Source organism: Copadichromis virginalis, linkage group LG7 (genome assembly GCF_057382275.1).
Source record: "Copadichromis virginalis isolate Kocher_CV1m ecotype Utaka linkage group LG7, C_Virginalis_male_GT1.1, whole genome shotgun sequence".
Lineage (NCBI taxonomy): Eukaryota > Metazoa > Chordata > Actinopteri > Cichliformes > Cichlidae > Copadichromis > Copadichromis virginalis.
The window spans coordinates 64,060,906-64,082,432 of record NC_140624.1 but is presented as its reverse complement, the minus strand read 5'-3'; the positions used below and the strand labels follow the sequence as shown (position 1 = coordinate 64,082,432).

At 40.5% G+C, this 21,527-nt stretch overlaps 1 protein-coding gene across 5 annotated transcripts in view; it reads right to left on the bottom strand.

Annotated features, from left to right (window-relative positions):
- Positions 1-5,159: 5,159 nt before the first annotated feature.
- The window catches only part of kiaa1549la (KIAA1549-like a), a 115,874-nt gene continuing 99,506 nt past the window's right edge, over positions 5,160-21,527 (bottom strand). For 3 of the 5 annotated variants that reach the window (XM_085464730.1, XM_085464735.1, XM_085464732.1), the window contains 8 exons: positions 20,992-21,124; positions 16,297-16,538; positions 15,864-16,029; positions 13,852-13,949; positions 11,508-11,653; positions 11,275-11,429; positions 11,114-11,174; positions 5,160-8,738 (listed from right to left, as the gene is read on the bottom strand). In XM_085464730.1, coding sequence (XP_085320856.1) covers positions 11,145-11,174; positions 11,275-11,429; positions 11,508-11,653; positions 13,852-13,949; positions 15,864-16,029; positions 16,297-16,538; positions 20,992-21,124 — 970 coding nt within the window. In that variant the 3' untranslated portion in view covers positions 5,160-8,738; positions 11,114-11,144. Of the gene's footprint in view, positions 8,739-11,101; positions 11,175-11,274; positions 11,430-11,507; positions 11,654-13,851; positions 13,950-15,863; positions 16,030-16,296; positions 16,539-20,991; positions 21,125-21,527 lie in introns of all 5 variants that reach the window. The other 2 variants (XM_085464731.1, XM_085464733.1) reach the window with 2 other exon arrangements.

Genomic DNA, 21,527 nt, shown 5'->3' with positions numbered 1-21,527 from the left:
GATATGGCACAAAAATACTGGAATAAATGAGTGACGAGGTTTCTCATAGAAAAGTATACTTAGAGGCTCACATGCAGTTACATTACATTACATAACATACAGGGTCGACCGTGGCTCAGGGGGTTGGGAATCGCATCTGTAACCGGAAGGTCGCCGGTTTGATTCCCGGGATCTCTGTCCTGGTCCTTGTGTCCTTGGGCAAGACACTTTACCCTACTGGTGTTGGCCAGAGGGGCCGATGGCGCGATATGGCAGCCTCGCTTCTGTCAGTCTGCCCAGGGCAGCTGTGGCTACAACTGTAGCTGCCTCCACCAGTGTGTGAATGCGAGTGAATGAATAGTGGTATTGTAAAGCACTTTGGGTGCCTTGAAAAGCGCTATATAAATCCAATCCATTATTATTATTACATTTAAATGCCTTTATCAAAACATTGTATGCAAACAATGGATGTAACGTCTAGTTATGAAAAATGATATTTCCTCTGGTTGCAGAAAGAAGTCAGATTTGATAGGTAAGTACAGGTAAATGCATCCTTACTTTCCTAGTTCATGGTCTAATGACTAATTAAAACGCTAATTTGATGTCTTACTGAATACAACATCCTGATCACTATGCAAAGTATGGTTTCAATCAGTATCCAGAAGGTCGAGATGGGACTCATTCGAGTTCATCTTCGCATTTCAAACAGCTGGGGACCTTGAAGTTTTAAAGAACATGACTTGATGTCACAGTTGTTATGTCTGTCTTTTATATAAAGTCTGGGCTCTAAGGAAAAACAGGAAAACACCTTAGCCTGATGGCCAATAACTTAAAATGCATGCAGAATTTGATAAATCTGTTGGAAATGCAGTTATTATAATACATGTTGCATTTTTACAGCTTCTTGCTCTTCCCCAAAGTAGAAAAAAAAAACATTAACGTGGCGCTAATCACTATTTTTGTTAGAAATGAATTAAAATACAATGTGTAATGCAAAAGGCATTGCTTATGGTGGATTTTTAAAATATTTTTTTAGATTTCTTGGTTTTAATTTGCACCACAACTGCTCAAATCTAAAGATCCTTCATTAATCATATATTTTTCTCACACACTAGATTTCTATTTAAAGCTCTAATGAGCTGCATGTACACTAGCTGCAACAAGCAGCACACAGACGTTTGGCACTACTCTGTAAAACATTGGTGGAGTATTGAGGAGCTAATGAGCTACATATTTCTCTCAAACATTAAATGCACCTTAGAACACACATGCATCAACACTACAATGAGCGGGTGGAGGGAGGTTTGGAGTCTTCTCTCACCCCCATTCTCTGCGACCTGCTGGAGCGGGGGGGCTAGGAGGAGGAGTTGGCCGTCCGACTGCGGTCTGGAGGGTGGGGCCTCCCTGCTGCTGCGGAGTCGGGGCGGTCTGCCTCCCCCCACCGCAGGGAAAAGGGTAACACCACCTGGGTCTGGGTGCAGTTCCCCCCTCCAGGGGCAAGGGTACCTAGACCCGGTTTGTAGGGTACGCTTGGGGAGTGTGATCGTGTGTACAGCGTCTCTATATGTCTGTCTCCACGTTGGTTGAGTGTGGAGTAAGTGCATATGAGAGCATGAGGGTGGGATAGATGTTTGTATATGTGTGTGTCTGTATTTCTGTGTCTATATGTCAGGTTGGGTGTCAGGCGCCACCTCTCTGTGGACATCTTAGGCCCTCCAAGGTTTGGAGGCCTATCTCCCCCTACCACCACTTCCCCTGCCAGTGGCGGACCCCCTCAGACATCGGTGCGTTGGTGGTTCTTTGTGTCCGGGGATGGGCGTCCAGGTACACACCGGCTCACTCCTTGGCGGCCGCATATCGGGGCCTGGAGCCTGGAGCTCGCTCGGGCCACTTCGGAGGTGGGGTGCCCCCGGCCTCTCGGCCTGGGGCTCGGTCACTCAGGCACAGCTGGCTGCCGGCGGAGCTCACGGGCGCGTCACTGCAACTCCCCCTGGCTTCTGCTCCGCGGCTGCTGAGTGAGCCCTCATCTGGGACTCTCCTCAGCTCTTTCTGGGACAGTGGCGCGGCTGCCCCTCTGTTGGTCTTCCTTGGTCTCTTGTGTTCTGGGGGCCTCTGGATGTCTGGAGTTTTGATCTCCTCCATACCTGCTTCATGCCCTGGAGGACGGGGCTGTGGCCCCCCCACACCCTCTAGCAGATCATTACATGAAGGAACCTTTAAAAAAAAAAAAACAAGCGCGTCCATGCTCACCCACAAACTACACCCTTTTTGGCTCCTACCTCAAAGCACACTGTGTTCTGTTGATCTTATGTGCTGCACAATAATGTTTAATATTTAGTATTTACTGTCATATTCCCATATATCATTGTGATGTTGTTTATTCTATTACTCTTGTTCTCTTCTGCTTGTTTTCTTTTTTCTTTATCAGCAGGTGACCCAGGTGATTGATATATGCATTTTCTTTTTCTTTTTTTTCCTGCCCGTTCTGTTGGTTTTTGCCCTTCTCCCTTCTCCGTCCCTCTTCTCAGCTGTTTCTCTTTCCCTCTTTCTTTCTCCCCTTCTTTCCCCCAGTCAAGTCTGTCCCGTATTCAGTAAGTGAAAATAAAATGAACAATAAAAGGTGAATCAAATGGACCATTACGGCAAGGCTGGGATGGTCAATTTGGTAAAGTAAATCCGTTGGGCATCTTTCTTTGCCTTTAGACAACAATTCTGATGGCAAAAGAGCCAAACGGGACAGGCAAAAAACAAAAACAAAAAAAAACAAAAAACATTGGTGGAAACCAAAACCAAGCTAAAAGCGGGGGAGATGTTGGACTTAATTCATCAGATGAATAGAAAAAATGTATCTTATGTCAATTTGATCATAAGTTTCTGACGATCAAAGCGTAAATACATAAGTTTCCTCTTAAATAACTTTGTTAGATTATGCTGCTCAAGCTTCTTAGCTTAAACTTTATAATTCTTCTCAAACAGACATTTTCATGCATGTATATGCAAATAAAAAATTTTTTATGCATTTACGTGAAAAAGAATTCTAAGGATTTATTGTCAGGATATAGTGAAAAGCTATCTGGTCCTTGTCAGGTCTTAAAATTAGGCAAATATGACCTCATATGCTCTCCATCCATCCATTTTGTTCCACTTATCCGTGTGGGGTTGGGGGGTCAGCAGCCTAAGAAAAGAAGCCTTGACCTCTCTCTCCCCAGATCCCTCCTCCAGCTTAAATGGGGGAACACCAAGGTGTTCTCAGACCAGTCAAAAGATATAATCACTCCAGTGTGTCCAGGATTTGCCCCGGGCCTCCTCCCTGTGGGACGTGCCCAGGACACCTTGCCCAAGAGGTGCCCTGGAGGCATCCTCATCAGATACCTCACCTCAACTGCGTCCTTTTCACCATACCCAGGATATGGTTACTGGTGCCCCGCCTTGGAGCCACAAGTCCAATGAAGGGACATGTGTGAAGTGTTCTGGCCATGCCCCACCACCCGCAGGAGGCGTCGTAGGAGTCGGGTGCAGCATGAGCTGGGTGAAGGGTGAAGGAGCTGGCAGCCCAAGCCCAGGCTACCAAGGCTGGAGATGGGAACATGGAAACGTATGACATATTACAATATATCATTATTTAACAAAGACTAACCTAAAATGCAAAAGCAGCGTGTGAGGAACTATGTACATTTTTTGTGCAACTATAGTAATTGAGAGGAAAAACATACAGCAGGCTGCTGATATTAAAATGCACATAACTGATCATCAGCAAGTGTAGGCACCTCTGAAAAAAGGTTTTGCCCATCAATAAGGGTTATACACCTATTTACAAACAATTTAAAGTTATTCTCCATATTCATCAGTAATGAGTGGGAAAACATAACAGTTACCAATCTCACCATGGTCAGACAGTCCTCAGAGAAACTACAAAAAATCCAAGCTACATCTATGACTCTACAGGCCTCAGTTAGCATGTTAATTGTTAAAGTTCACAACAGTACAATTAGAAAAGGGTTGAACATGTATAAATGATTTGGAAGCATTGGCTGAAGAAAATCGCTTCTCTTTCAAAAGTAGATGACGGCTCAGTTTAGGTTTGCCAAGTTGCATCTGACCACATGAGTTCTGCACAGCTGACACCAAAGTGGAGATATTAGGCCAATGCTCAGTTAAAATAAAAAAGCTTAGAAATGTCAAAGGACATTGCAAAATGTAAAAAATGTAACCAGGAAAGATACAGATGAACAAAACTTGTATTTTTATAGCGAATGTTTGAAGCATAAGGTTGATTGTTGGAAGTCTGGGCCCTCTGTGCAAGCTTTTGTTCTTAGGTTGCATCCCGAGTGTAAGAGACTAGAAGATGAAAGGCAGGATTTGCAATCAAAGTATTCAAAGCTTTCTGAGGGATTAATGATATTTTAAATTGGATTAAATTAGTTAAAGTACAACTGCTGCATTTAGGAGCAACTTAAAGTCATTAATGTTTTCTTTTTACTGGCTACACAGAGATATTCTGTGTAGCCAGTAAAAAGATGGGAGAAAAAAAAAGCATCGATTACTTCTTCCAAGTGAGCTAGTAAAAGAAATGCCATTGATATCTGAGAATGTCCTGAAGTGATCAAAGATAGATACATTAACTTCTTGGGTAAAACTGGCCTGTCAGAAATATGTCGAGCCCAGAAAATATCTTGTTTAGACAGAAGAAAGAAGACTTTTCACTGAGTTATTCTTTTGATTCTTTTTTTGAACATCCCAAATCCAAATCAAAAGATTATTCCTTCAGGCTACAGTCAGGTAAGACAACAGGGGAGTTTGAACTGTGATCCAGGGCTGTGTGTTTTTTGCAGTTTACAAGCTGAAGTCTGCCGCAGAGACATCTCGTTCTAACTGAAAGCATGTGAAGGTCACTGACAGGCAGCTGTTTCGGTAACGCATCTTTCATCTCAAAAAGGATTCCCCGTGCATGTTTTATTCATTACCTAACTGCCTTACCTTAAAACACAAATAATTTCCTTATCTTTTGCAGGTATCTGCCAGCGGTAACAACACAAACACTATCTTACAGCTGACAACTTTTTCATAAGCTGGATAAAGATTAAACCTGTAACGTGTGTCTGCCTCCCTCTAGTGGTTTATACTGTTCATACACGGCAGCCCTGTTTCACTGCACACAAATACAAACAAAACACACAGGCTGAGAATTGTAATTTGTATTTATTGTTTAAATTCACCAAAAAGTTTTCTGCATAACTACATCCAACAGCATTCATGGTTGTCGTCACTGTGACCTCCTCAACACCTGAGTGACGATAGTATGACATCATCAGCGCCGCCAAGATGTCACAGCTTCATGACATGCCCTAAACGGCAGAAAAATACTACTGATAGTTAAGTCCGTCCCGGAGTCCGTCATCAATCAAAGCGTCTCGCCACTACCCGTGTAAAACACAAACATTGCACATCAACTTAGAGCATCGCATCAAGCCTCGCTTTTTACCCACCCACCCCTTTCTTTTGCATGGAGTCAAATGAAATGATAAAAGTGCGTCTGTACAGTGAGGATGAATTAAAATGTGATGGTTCCTGTTGTCATCCAGTAATGATACTGACAATTCAAAGCATTCCAAAACACACCGTGTGCTCCCACAATGCATCAGGACTTTCTTCTCACACCTTTGCTTTCCTATCGCTAAATATACACAACTAATATTCATCATGTGCAGGCCTGGATTTATGAAGCGGAGAGCTGTTAATAATCGTCTGTACTGGAAGAAAACCAGTCTGTACTGCTTGCTGCACACATGGGTTTCATTTAGCAGATTGAGGCAAGACAGTACAGGACAAAACTGACGATTTTGGGATTGTGGGGTTATTTTTCTCTCATAGTAAAATCTTCAGATTATTGCAAAGAAAATGTCCAAAAACTTTGTTGCTTATTTTACAGGACAGTTAACTGATCCCTGTCTGTTACCTAAACTTTTAACAAAACATTTTCATGTTTTCAAGTTTTTTAAAGAGGCGTTTGCACACAAACTACTCACAGCTATTTTTAGCTGTCGACAAGGTTTAATGTTTTTTCTCTTTTGTGAAAAAGAAATATCCAAATCCAAATTTCCTTCTGGAAGAACAAAATGAAAGTGAAAAAGTTTTTTTGTTTTTTTTAATTCTGACTTCTCAGTAATCAACTTGGAAAGTTAATCCATCCACGTATTTGCCTGTAATGTCTTGCTTGAAGTCATAAATGTAAAGGAAGAGTTGTCTACATGTCTGCAGACTACAAATGTCCCTTTCCCCTTTTTAGACATTTGTGTAAATTCCCTAAAATCTATCTCAGTCCATGACCATTTCAGTGGCTGAGATGTTGCTTTAAAGCCAGTCTATTTGTTTTTAGCCATGACTGTCAAAATGTAAGAATTCTAACTTTAAAAAAATATCAAAATCCTGCTATAAAGTGTTAATTTGTAAGACGTGTGTATTACCATGTAATATAAACTTCCTAAAGGTCCTGGGTTAGGAGTCTTCACTGTTAGTTACTGCTGAGCAAAAGTATTTCAAACTTCGTGTTAATTGTGCAGTTACACATTTGACATTTTTGCATTGATTCTGCTCTTTTCTTGTCACAAAAGTGCTTTCATCTTTAACTACCTACTATCCTGTCTTTACATTATTATATCTATACTATATCTCTCTGTCCTCTGTCTCCGACCCCCAACCATATCTCTCCCACTCACCCACCCGTGTCTAATATATTCTCATTTGGTATCATTTACTTTTTTGACATATCATTTATCTTTTATATCCACTCGATAAAGTTAATATATGGCTATAATCTCCTTTAATACCATCTAAATGATAAGGAGCTTTACGTACAGTGTGGTCACAGAATTCCAGTTTTCCTCAGTAAAAATGAGGCTAAATATATTCTAGACATTCCCCATAATAAAAAAAAAAAATGCATTATTTCTATTATTATGGCTATCAACTTTTCTACTTAATGAATACTGCAATTACAGCGGTAAATTATCTTGCTGCACATCACTATAAACTCTCTTCTTCTTTCTTAATGTAATGATTTATGCATTGTGTTATGACATAATATGATACTGAAATGTGCGCCACCTTCATAAAGTCAAGAAGTTACAACCTTCTTTCATCTGAAACCCAAACAGACTAAAACAAAGAAAAGAATGGCATCGTGATAATGTCAAGTTTCCCTCCCACACTACTTGCATAAATCTCTTCATTAAATCATCTGCTATATACAGTAATACATGTAATCGTTACATATACGGCTCGTCTGAGCCCGGCGAGTCTCTTGAACAGTACTAAACCATAGTCCGGCGACCAAATAATAATCCCTCGGCCTCAAAAGAACCAAAAGTCAAAGTTACAGTAGAATACAGTAGACACCTTTCAAGTAAAAGAACTGTTTTTTTTCTAAGAATACTGGTGTGTTCACATAACTGTAAGAGACCTGAGTCAAACCACAACTGAAACCCCTTCAAAAGCAGCTCATACTGAGTATGTTTTTATCCAAGGTGCCTTTTGTGCCTTTCAAGAAACGGCATGTGACCAAAATCATGCTGAGCAGGATTTCGGTGAGTGTCTCTGACTCAGGTCTGTCTAATGTTTAGCAGACAAAAACGTCATAATCAGATGACTGACAGAACATAGTGACATACAGTAATTCTTGTTTTCATTGCTGAGTCGGATGAAGGAAAAAGGTAAACGAAGTAATTCTTTTTAAAAAGTACAGAAATGCCGTCATAACCACAGACAACTAAGCCACCGATTTCTCTGCTTCAAAGAATGTTATATTTTTTTTGCCTCGGAGTAACATTTTTTGTACAATAATCCATTGATAATAATCAATGCACAAAAGTAAAAGACAAAAGCACACAAATATCCAAAAACTGAAATAGAGACAGCTCAAGACAAGAGATTTTTTTTTTGTTCCTTTTTCCTTAGTTATTTTTTTTCACTCAAGTTTAAAATACACATATTAACCAGCTGTTGAGTTTTTACATAGGAATTTGGATTGATCAAAAAAACAAAACAAAACACAGTTTTAAGTCAGTCCAGCTTTCCTGGCTTTACGGTGGACCTTAGGGGCAAGTCCACGATGGCCCAGTCCAGTCCAGTTCAGAAGAGGACTACTGGCAACGGCTGGGGCGCTACAGTACTGATAACGCAGCGCTGCCTGCCATCGTGTGCTGGGCAGATGGCAGTTACTCTACGATGATTGCTGGGCCACAGAACTTGTCACGCTGTACTGTAATCACCCTGTTCATCCACTCTGCATCTGTGTTGTTAGGCAGGGAGGCACAGCACAGCAGCTCAGCTCAGCAGTGTGAGGGGCCTCGGACTGTACAGTGGTGGTCACCACAGAAGAGGCAGTCTACATGGAGATAGTGACTATAGGCCCAGAGGGGCCAGCACAGGCCTGTGAGGCCGGGGGCTCAGAATACAGAAAGAGAAAATTATGGCTGAGCTTTTCATTGGCATAAGATCGAAGACGAGGTGAAGAGGGATTAGGGGGCAGAGGAGCTCTGGAGGATGTGAAATGCTTTGAGCTGCAGATGAAGTGGGCTGACAGAGGACAGACAGAGGGCAGGCAGAGGAGAGCTGTGGGAAAAGGTGAGGGCAGGGGGGGGGGTTCCACTGGTGATGAATGAATCATACAGGAGGAGCGCTGTGCCGGAGCCAAGGAGGGGTGATGAAGCTCCAAAGAGTTTTGAGTGTGAAGGAGGTCCTCTGCCCATCTGAAGAGACACCTGCACAAAACACAAAGACAGTGGCCACGCATGACAGACCTGCTACCACAGCACAAGTTACTGTATGTGATTATCTCTTTGTACATCAGGATGAAAGTCCAGAAACACCAGCAAAATCAGAGCAAAGCTTGATGTTAAAGCTATAAAAAAAGAGTTAGATTTTAACTTTTTTCTTTGTTTAGTAATTAACAGCAACATTAAAATCCCATCAGCCTTTTACTGCTGAAGAACAAAAACATAATAAAATAATAAAATGGAAAATCTCTAACTCTCAAACTTTAACAACTCCATTCGCTCATTCATCTGTTTCACTTTACAGTGCAACTGCTGCTTGATCTCATAATCACATCTACAGGCTTTTTCTACTCAAAAGAAAAGGCTGTAACTTTTAATTTTAAAGACTTGCTTTCTTTAAGGACAGCTTTACTCAAAATTGGATTATTATTTTATTATTTTAGTCATTTGGCACTATGTCTGTGTTCTGGGACATACTGAGCCTTCCACATGCATAAGTGGAAAGCCTGAAGGCAGGAGGAGCAGCAACAGGACCCCCTCGTGGAACAGGAGTTATAAATAGATTGAATAGCTATTACAGTAGCGGGAGGTGGGTGGCAGAGCAGGCTGGAGTGGCAGCAGCAACTTTATCCAGTTTGAAGCAACTAAAAAGTCTCATTCAACATGAGTCTTGCCAAGAAGTTGCACAGTTGCTCAGCTGAATAAGATCAGCTGCCAGTGTTACTGACTGAGCTGCACTAGGAGGAGTCACAGGAGTCACCAACCCTATGCTCAATTTGTGGATCATCAAATAGCTATTTATCATTTAACTTGAAAGTATTTGCTAGCTATTTCTCTCAAATGTGTGTATTTTGAACTTAATAGTGTCACAGATAAAGTCTAACTATTTCCATATCAGCTTCATATATTTTACCCTGCACAAATTAAAAAACAAACAAACCCTGAAACGGTATCGGTCCAGGTACAGCACTGCATTGCTTTCTGAACACTACAGCAAACATTTGATCCTGTCAGCTTTTCGCCTGCAGGCTGGCATGCAGTCTGAACTCTGAAGCAGATAATGGTTTTGCTATCAAAGTAGAATTACCTGCCCAAGGCTGTTTGGCCAGGAAAACAACAGTCAACAAAGCAAAGCTTTTTTTTTTTAAACAGTATTTTGAAGGATTCACATGTTTTTTCATGAGATTTCTACTTTTTGTATATCTGGTAAATGGCCTTGATTTATACAGTGCCTTTCCTGTATTACTCATCTATTCAAAGCTCTTTGTCATGACACACTGAGATTCAGTCTATGAATATCTGCTTTGTCTACACACATACTAACACACCAATGACTCTATCTGGGGAATCTGCCGTTTAGTATTTTCCCCAAGTAAATTTCACCGCATAGACCAAGGAAACCATGGATTATCCAATTAGTGGAAGACCTGCCAGGCAACATATGCCCCTATTTACACACAAATCAAATAGTTAATCCTGATCACCATCTCTGGAGGTCTGCAACCTCAGGATCATCCTGAATTCTGCTCTCTCAAACTCATCACATACCAAATCCATTAAATCTCTTCTACCACCTAAAGAACGATTCCAGACTCTGACTTCTACTCTCAGACCCAGCAAGTAAAACCCTCATTCATGCCTTCATCACCTCCCGCCTGGTCTACTGCAGTGGTCTCTGCTTTCGTCTGCCTAACAAGCTGCAGTATGTTCAGAACTCAGCTGCCCGAGTTCTCACCTAAACTAAGTACGGGCAACATATCACCCCCAACCCTTATACACCTCCACTGGCTCCCAGTCAAGTCCCATATGTCCTATAAAATCCTTCTCCTCCCCTACACCCCATCTGGGTTCCTCAGTTAAAGGCCTACTCTCCATTTCCCACATCAAACCGTAGTCCTTCAGGGACAGAGCCTTCAGCGCTGCAGTGCTGCTCCCTGGAACAAGCTCCCCTGAGAGATTTGCAAAGCTCTGTCTCTGGAAATCTTCAAAAGCCAGTTGAAATGTCAACTCTTCAGTCAAATTTTGGCCTTCGACTCATTTTATGTCCAAATTAGTATGAGGTCTACAGTGAGACACTAAGCAATTCCATAATGCCACAATTATACTCTTATATTTAATTTTTTTTACCTTTAAAACATCAACAAAATAGTAACTAAATACAAAATATTTTCACTACAGATGCCAAAAATCCAAAATAAAATGGAAATATACGTTGAACTATAGATGGAATACAACATTTAACTTGTACAATAAACTAAAATCAGCTAAATCAAAGATGAAAAGGTAAACAAAATTCACCAAAGAACCACGACAGTATAAGACTGCAGTGCAGAGAAAAAGTGACCCACCGAGCTACTGACCGTTTCAAATCAGTGTCACAGTCGGACGACTTCAGCAGATGGTCTCGAGGTGACGTGAGTTCTGCGGGAAGAAGTGGGGGAAGTGCTTCACACACACTGAAACTTCCTGCAAAGTGTTCACAGCACATTGTGTACTTAAAAAAAGGAAAACAGTGTCTCACAGGTGTGTCGTTCCATTGCCGCGGCAGGTCTTCTGGTTCAGGTGGATAAGACATCCATGATGGACTCCGGTATGAGGATGGCGGTGACATGACGAAGTAGTCTGAGTAACCTGGGCGGTTGGCCGATATAGCGTAGACTGCTGTTATTGGGTTTCCTGTGAGATGTAAATAGATTTAGATTGAACGGAAATAACATATCAATAGAAATTCAGCGTCCTGTCAGTGTGTCGTACCTGAGTAGGTGCTGATGGACTGGTCAACAGTGACAGCAGGGAAGGGGGTCCTGGAGAGTGGCAGGTAGGGGGCACCATTGTGCTGCTGGGCCTGCAGCTCTGAGGCTTCTGACACGCGAGGCTTCAGACTAACATCAGGGGTGGAACTGTCAGTGGAGAGGAGAGGCAGAAATCAACCCGATGTACAGCAAACAGACACCTGCAAATAACAACTATAGCTTTTTGTGCCCACAGGACACAATTCAATAAAGCAGTTAAGAGAATCTGAAAACATTTGAAACCCGAGTTTAAAAGTTGTTGGCAGAAGAGCAAAAATAATAGCAACTGGAATCTGTTCAAGAGTTCAAGAGTGAGCAATAAAAGCAGTTTAAATTCAGTTGGAGTTAACAAATCAGAGACATCACTGACGCGTCACCACCAACAATATAACATAATAAACTGAGCATTAAAACTGAATATTATAATATGACAAAACCTTAAATAACATAATTTGGTCAAATCTCCCTTCCTTACTTTCTAACTATTTACCATTATTTATCAGATGCTGCATTTAGACTTAGCTGTCTGACACTTTAAATAATAAAAAAACAGAGTTGGCTGTGAGGCTTCAAAATGCAGTCATAAACCAATGGGTGATATGATGGCAGTTATGTCTCTCTTTTATATAGAGTCCAAATTTCATCTGTATCAGTTTAAAGGTCAAATCTGCACCATTTGGGAAAAAAAAACAACCAAACAAATATTGATCTTTGTTAAACACGGTTTAACAAAGATACAGGAAACATGTTTGTAGAAATGGCTTGCAGCTTTAATTAAATATTATGGGAAAAGACATAGTTACACAACATAAAAAGATATAAAATCTTTAGTAATCTATAAAACAAGAATAAAGTCCATCAGACATCTTTTCATCTTAAGTCACATCAGACTGTGGTACTGATAGCAAGTTCAGAAAGTCCTGGTTTAACTTCGAATGTTCTTCCCTGTGTCTGCATGGGAATTCTGGGCTTCCAAAGACTTCCGTGGGTTAGCCCTGCAACAGAACTAGTGACCTGTTTGGGGTATAACATGCCTCTTGCCCTATGACAGCTTCTGGGGTGATGTTCATGCACAGTACAGAGGTTCCCAGACTTGTTTTCAACATCTGGCTGAAATTTCCAGGCATTCTGGGTCACTGCAGTGAAGGACACATGACCTCACGGATCATAAATCCCATCCTGTCACCTTGAGCCTTATTAGAGCTCTCCATGCAGTCATATTCTTTCTCCACCTCTGCACTGAAGCACCATCCTCTTCATCGTACAGACACGTGTTACAGTGCATGTTAACTACAGTAAAGAACCGGAGGACAGATGATGTCACTGGCACATCTCAGGACCATGATGCACTGTGCGCACTAATGCCTCACAGTGCATAGCAAAGAGGGATTAACATGCTGCACTCTTTCTCCCTGGGAGCACAGTGGAGCTGATGTGTGACGAGCTGACTGATTAACCGCCATAATATGACCGTTTCTGGTTGTAATAAGCAAGAATAATGGTCACATACCCGTGGCCATATCTGAAAATTTAATTAGCAGTAATTAGAGAAGTCCAACTAAAAGCTGTCTCTGTCAAGCAGAACATTTTAAAAATATATATATAAATACATCTATATTTATATATAGAATTAATATATTTTTATTAGTAGATTGATTGTAAATTATAGTTTGTCTTTTTTTATTTTATTGCATAATTTTTTTTCCTGCCACTCTGCAGCACCTTCTTTTCCCACAAGTGTTAATTATTTATTTTGCCCACTAGATGGCGAGAGTGCTCCTCACTGCTAACCAACAGACTCAATCACTCTCTGCAGTGCTAAAGTGCCCAGCAACACAGTGCACACAGCAGCAGCATTCAAATGAAGAAGAATATTCAGTTCAAATGATGCAGACTAGCATATGGGCCTAAGAGAGAGAAGTGAGTGGCACAAACCGAGGGTGCACGTGGAGGGCACTCTTGAAATGACGCTGATTAAAATTCTGATACATTTTGTGTATTCTCCAGTGTACTCTCCACTATCTGTCTGATCCAGTGATTAGCCCCAGTGCTGCCATGTGACTGGCTGAGAACCAATCTCAGAGTACTTTTAAATGCCATATGTGAGCATTTCCTTCAAGTTTGATGTCTAAATATATTTATGGGCCACATGTTCAACACTGCATGTTTTTATCTTTCACTGAAGGGACTGAGTGTTTCTTGCTTTTATGTTTTTTTCTCCTTATTTTAGGCTTTAAAAATGTTTTCCCTTCCATATATGAAGTGCAATGTGTTTGACTGTTTGATTATATAAATGTGCGTAGTACCGTCGCAGTGAGGTCGCAGTTGGCGGTCCTGGTCTTGAGGGGATCAGTGGAGGTGGAGAACCGATGCCCATATCAGGAAGCTGGGTGAACCGGAAACCCTGCAGGAGCCACAAATGCAATTTAGAGATCTGTTCAGCTCAGTATGAACACAAAACAACCTTAATCCAAAGGGAAAAAGAAGAAATAAATAGGGTAAGGAAACCAGGGGATATCTGATCAGAGCGGAACAGAAAGATCAAATACAGATTCAGATTCAAGCAGCAACTTTATTTGTTGGAAGGCGTTCAGTCCTCAGTTTCTTTAATCATTCTCAAGGTTCTCCTTGCAGAGCAGCTGGTGACGGCACGCAGTTTGACTGTCCAAATTCTCGGTGTCAGTTTCTTGGTGCCAACATTTTAACTTTTGCATGCAGCCAGTTTAGCTGTTTAGTCATCTGGCAGATAATGCAATGTGACTTACACGAGTATAGATAATTACCCCACATGAGCAACTATTTACTACACATGCATGACCTTATCAAGCTCTTTGGGGATTTACGTATCTATTTGCTGGCATAATAAAGCTAAATATTAAACATTCTCATCCATTATGCAGAGTTTCTTTTTTATACTTCAAGTAGTTTAATGCATGTCGGAGAAAAATTACTGGAAGAAATTACTGTGTGTAAGGTGTCATCATTATCTTTGTAATGTAATCACTATCCATGTCTCCACTTTTCTGTTTGAGCATCTTTTGTGTGTAAACATTTCTTTCATTCATTTGTAGCTTTCAATTATTTATTTTGGGTTTTCAGACAGTATGTTTCTATGTTTTGGTTCAGTCTCATAGCTGAAGGCAGTGGACTTCACATTACTAACACATATTAGGCCTAATATGCCTATAACCAGAGGTTATTCAGGAAATAGTCACTTTAAGCTATTTGGGTGAATTGACCACTTAAGCACTCAAGAGGAAAGGTGCTACAGTGTACCTAAAGCCTGAGGTCCAGACAGGCACCCTGTTTACTCGTTTTATTCTAAATTATTCATTAATGTTGAGCCTAAATCTTTTTATTAATTTATTTATAATTGCCTGACTGGTGAAAATTCTTAACAACTTAAACCTATCTGCAATATGTTAGGTTGCTAGGTTGCCTGTGGCTGCATTTTGGTGGGTAATGGTTAGAAAAAAGTGAAGAATCTACTATATAAAGCAATGGGATCCAAAAATCAATACTCCAAATACTGTGAGCCTTCAAATTCTAACAGAAAATACAAAAAATAAAACAAAAAATTCTGGCTTTCCAGGAATCAGACTTACTGAAGACTTTCTTACTTACTAAAATCTGAATATATTGATACCTGTCACAGAGGTAAGCAATCAACTCAAGCACTGTAGCTGCTAAACTATGACCATGTTTGTGATGAGTCACCTGCCTGAATTGGACAAAAGTACAGATATAGATTTTCCATAATATCCGATCCACCTATTTTACTGCTGTTTGCCTTGTGCATGAATGTGTTCAACTCTTCTTGCTTTGGAGATGCTCGTATGGATCCTGCTGCTGTTTGATGCTACTGGTACTTAATAAACTCAGGGGACAGACAGATAGTTTGAAGCAACAAAAACATCCCTAGGTCCTCTAATTAAAGTCAACACACATGAAAGGCCAGGTTAATTGCCACATGAAAGCTGAAATGTTCAGAGAGACTTGATCTTGTTTATGAGATCAAGTCACTGAGGATTGGTCATCCTTGGCGTGAGATTAGTTTGAGCTCTGTGAGAGTGTCAGAGTATTATCAAAAGGTAAAGTTCCTGAAATGCAAATTTCTTTAAAACTATTACACCCTGTTATTACCAGACCTTGATTCCAATTTTAGACAGGGCTATAAATGTGTTGGTTTTTATTGGAACTACTTTCTACTCAAAAATAGAACCTATTAAAAACAGATGGTGACAGTGAAGTTATTGGAAAGGCTGTTGGTAGCTTTAATTGTATTTTTCTAAGCCTTAATCTTCCTTTAAGTGCTTACTGGTTTGGGCAGGCTACACTGGTGCATGTCCTCATAGCCTATGCTTCTCTGCCTGCCTCCACAGGGGTGGTTCATGGTTCCGGGGGCACTGGTCACTCCGTCACTGTAGTGGCTGGTACTGGAAGGGTTGTAGGCGCTGTGAGCGTGGTGATGATGATGGCGATGGCTGAGAGAGGAAGAAAAAAAATGAAATAGAGTCAATTCACACACACCTACTGTCTCTTTATTTTTCTAGTCTTGCTCCAGCGCACACTGCATAGGCAAGCAGACATCAGATAAAACTGCTGTGATTTTGAGAAACAGCTTGGGAGTGGGATGTATGTGCTTTCAAAGTGCGTATCAGGGGACGTCTCTCTTTTCTTTCCCACACAGTACTGTAAATTATGCAGATGTTATAAAAGAAAAGAGTTTTCAGTGAAAAATAAAAACTTACTTGGTTGGAGGAGAAGGAGGGTCATGGTCCGGAGGTGCCAGGCTAAAAGCGTTGCCTAGCAACATATGCATCTGCGTACGGACCTCGTCAATGGACGGCTGGGAGCTGAGTGTGGAGGAGTCGGAGCCACGGTGAGCCTTCACCCCCAAGCTGCCGTTCCCAGTGCCAGTAGATCCACCTCCATAACCCAGAGAGCTCATCAGACGGTCCACGTTGGTCTCCTCAAAGGGTTCTGGTTCACCCTGTGGAGTGAACACACAAACATTTAGCAACCAGTACAAAAGCAGTTTATCAGCTTTTCCAATAAGTTTCGAGGACACAAACACCAAGGTCATGTGTCCACAGTTTAAAGCTCATAACATTCCTCCTTTCACTCCTGGCTTCCTTATAAACAAACCCAAAGTGATAAACATTCTGGTGCCGATGTTTTCATCAGTTATTGCAGAAGCAGTAAAACGAGCCACACTCACAAACATTTGTTTTTCGTGTTTTTCTCCTCTTATGTTGAGTGCTTTCATCAATCCTTGAGAAATGTAACTGTATAGTTATAACTGTATAGCACTAACTGTACAACTGGATGTTTTCAACTCAATCACATGGACATAGATATCGTTTCTTCTTGTTTTTGTTTTCTATCTTTTTATTTTTAGTCCTTTTTATTCCTGTCCCTATCCTATTTTCATAAAACATTTAAAACTAAAAAAAATATGACAGGAATTTCCATTATTCTGCTGTCTACAAAGCATAAAACAAGCATGAAATGAGTTTTCATGAGTCACGTGCAGTCAATGAACTGCTCCAGGTGGGTTATTCAGGGCAAACATTTTGATGCAGGAAAAGCACAGGTGGAATTTTTTACATTAAAGACCATTTTTACATGTGGACTCAACTCTTATTTAGGTTTCTGAAATCTTATTTTAAGAAACATCTGCTGTTAATAAAGGTCTAGATTCTGATGTGGTGTTAGAGCTGGTTTACCTCTTGCTCTCAATGCTGTTCTGGCACGTGCCAACAAGAACACAGGGTGCTTCTGTTGGTACGTGCCAATGCCCAGGAGGTAGATCCCTGGCTCCTTCAGTCTACATGTTGAAAATACTGCACCTGATTTATCCATCGCTGTGTGTGCATAAGTGGGTATAGAGGAATATCAATGGGTATTATGTTGCTTGTAGTAAAAAGTGCTATGAGTACTTAGAATAGAAAAACAGTCTGTCAGTAAAAGTCAGTGCATCTTGTGTGTAAATACTGTATGTGCAACTTCATCGCTTTGGAAATGCTGGTATGGATCCTGCTGATCTACCGCAGGTATTCAAACGGAGGAGTGAATGAAGTGAACTCAGTATGCATGAAATAGGTCCACATGTACCACAAAATGGCCAAAAAAATGCACAAGAAAGCACAAATTAGCTGTAATAGTGACAAAAACATTGTTTTGACTTTGTCCCCTTTGTGAAAAAAAGCTTGTTTAATATAGATATGTAACAAGTGGAATTATTTTTGGTATTTTGAGAACTTAAGACAGGCTTTAATTGAGAATTCAAGAAAAACCAATACCTGTTGCATTTCCTGCTCTAATTAGCTTCATACTGATAAGATTTCTTGCCCCTTCTTCGTGTTGCACCAGGGTCTAACTCTCCTTCCCCTGTGTACATTTGGTCTTTCTTTCCTCCTCTCTATCCAAGATTGTCTGTCTGCCACTAATCAAGTGTTCTGGTAATCTTTCCTTCTATTGGACCTCAATTTTCCTCTTAATTTTTTACCTTTTTTTACCCTTTAGTTTTGTTACCTCCACTGAAGTCAGCCTTCTTGATCTTTAGCCGCATCTTGGGAGTCTTCTCATTCACTCATATATATACAGGGACTGCACTAAATGTGTCATGCTGTAGTCAAAACCAGCGTAAGACTCGTTGCATTTAGAAGAGTGAGTTTCAGAAACGGCACCATCTTCAGTATCAGAATAATGCTAATAAGCAGGGATTGCATTTCGCTCTTAACAAGTACTGTAACATACATCTGGAAAATTTAGTTATATTTAAAAAGAATCAGTCCAGCACTGTTACCACATATCTCTGCTCTTTTCTGTTGTAACAAAAAGAAAAAAGAGAAAATCCTGATGCAGTTTCATCGTTTGTCTCTTCTCGACTCCTTGCAATGGAGTCGTGTACTAGTCAACAAAAAAAGTCTCACAGCTGTCATCTATTGATTTTTTTTTTCTTTCTAGAATTTTACTATTTTTCTTGTCCCTGGACACAGATTTCCTAGCGTTATTTTTATGTTCCTAAACACAAACCTGTCCAATCTCATATGGACGGATTTGCATCCATGTATATTGAATTAATATTTTGTGCTTTTAGAGCGAAAGATGCTCCACAATTACAGGAATGAATGGAGGAGTTGGTGGTGAAATGGATCCTCTCATTGCTTACACCAGAGACTACCAGGTATCCAAAGACCGTTTATTTGCTTGCTCATGTCCCCGTGCTGCAAGCACAAAATATAGTTCCTAACAAAGATAATCAGTTTCTTAGTCTTGATATAATGACAAAAAAAAAAAAGGAGAATATTTCTCTGGTAACACAAGCAAATAAGTTATACTTTTATTTTAGTAATTCATTTGTGCTGTAGCAAAATCTTACAGTTGTGTCATTGTGCATTTAAAGGTTGTCATGGGAGACGAGATGGTTATTATATTGGGAAGGTATTCACACTTCATTTCATGCAAGGATGATAATAATTATTATAATTTTGAAGAAGCATCTTGAGGCTAATTACCCACATTATTGTGGAGCTGTAAAGTCCATTGAGAAGAAGAAAGATGGCGGTGCTGCAGCTCTAAAATTCGATTTTAGCCCAAACTCTCCAAGGAACATCAGGAGCAGCAAGACTGTTGCTGGTTTTGTGGTGGAGGAAATACTACAAGTATCAACTCACTATGCAGTAATGTAAGTCAGTAACTGCTACGGACATATGCAAAGATAAATGGAAACAGTTGTTTTCTGGGAGCACAAAAATGTGGTTAAATGTAACAAATTAGTTTTTAATAGCAGTAAAAAAAAAAATTTGACATTTAACAGGGTAAAGATCAGTATCAAATCTATATTTAATATTCTTTGCCTTTTTCCCAAATAGAACTGTATATCTAAATATATTTATTACCTTATAAAAATTGGCTTTTTTTTTTTTAGATTTTCAGATTAGCTCTACTGCAGCTATTTGTGACTATGCTGTGTTAAAACGTCACATAGGAAAAAAGACTTTCATCAGATAAATGTAAGACGTGTGTAACAGAAACTAAAATAACCCACTGTATCAGTTTTTAATTAAATTTTGCATTAATTAATTAGACTAACAGATGAATGAATAACAAGACATTAAAACATAATCACATCACCACATCAGGATTCCATTAAAAGTTGGATAAAGAATATTATTAAATTATGACCTAACCATTGTACAAAACCACAGGAATAAATTCCACAAACCACATAAAAGCCACTCATAAATCCAAACATCGCTAATACCGCTTTAATATGTCTCAACCGTTCTAAAGCATGAAAACAAAAGTGATAAGGGATTCTGATCACATTGCTTTTCTGTCCTGTCTGCACACACACACGCTCATGCAGAAACACACCATGTTCTCCTTCCAAACCGTTTGGTGCAGGGGTGCCCAATCCCGGTCCTCGAGAGCTACCGTCCTGCAGCTTTTAGATGCATCCTTGTTCCCACACACCTGAATCAAATGAATGGCTTGTTATCAGGCCTTTGCCAAACATGATGGCATGCTGAAGAGGTAATCAAACCATTTGATTCAGCTGTGTTGGAGTAGGGATGCATCTAAAAGCTGCAGGATAGTAGCTCTCGAGGACCGGGATTGGGCAGCCCTGGTTTGGTGCATCCGAGGCTATTAACTGCTATCAAGTCTCCCATCTGAATCCATGAATAGGCTATAATCATATTCAGAGTCATTGACATTCAGGTAGGTAGCACGGTCGATGCTGTTACTATGGTGCGTCAGAGGAGCAGCATAAAGAGACTTCACTCACGATGCTCTACCTGTCCCCGTTTTATCTCCTCCTCTCTGACTTTTCACCCCTGTTGGCTACTGTAAAAATGAAGGAATTGTGCTCTAATCTTTTTGTCATTTTCTTCTTTTCTATCTAATTTATTTTTCTTCATCTCTGTGTAGGTTTATAAGGTTCATCAGAAGGTAATTTGTTAATCCACTGGGTCAGAGCTAAAAGCATCGGAGAGGAAAGGAAGGGAAGGATTAAAGTTAGAACGCTCTCAAGAGATTATTTTATTAGTGTGACGAAGTGGCAGCGCTTTACTTTCCTACAACTATCAAGTGACCCATTTCGTCATCGCTCTATGGCACTCAGTTGTTCTGAGATTGGACCTGAGCTGCTATATTACAGCTCGTTACAGAATCAGACTTAAAAGCTTTGCTTTTTCTTACTACTCAGTAAGTTTATCTGAGTCCAGAGATTCAAAAAGATCTATCGGAAATCCTCCATCCTCAAGTCACAGACCTTGGTTAAGTCTGAACTCTTGGTTATAATACACAGGTTATATAGACCTATACTCACATATTACAATTTGGGTCAAGCTATAGTTTCTGGCTTTATTCTGGATCTGCTCTACTGACCCCATTCCTGGTTTACTGTTTCAGAAGGTTGTTGTCCAGTCACTTACATCATAGCCATTGTTGCGGATGCCCCTCCTGGATCTTTCCCTGAGCACCAGCAGGTCCATCTCCGTCTCTACTGGACTGGGGCTGCTCAGAGACTGCCGGCTCCAATATGTAGGCTCTCGTGGGTGAGAGTACCTGGTGGAAAGAAATACAACACCAGCCTAGTGTCATTACTACAATTACTCCTGATGGCACTGAGGTCCTTTTCCAGTCCTTTGACATCTATGTTTAGGGTAGTGTTACGACTGTTGTCGTAATTTTAATATTGGTGCATCCAGGGTGGACGGATTGTACTGATTGGCTAATGATCGGGAGGCAGCGCATAAGAAGACACCGCCAGGGACTGCCAGGTCATTCATCCTCGGCCCAACCCAACCGGCAGACCGTGTGTTCACTGTTTAACTATGTTGGTTTAATGTAGGAGCATGTAGGGGTGGACCGCCTTTTTGTTTGATTCGTTTTCTCCTGTTTTTGTTAGGTAGGGAGGAAAGTAATTGTCGTTTGGTTTAGTTCTTTTGACTAGGTAAGTTTTATTTAC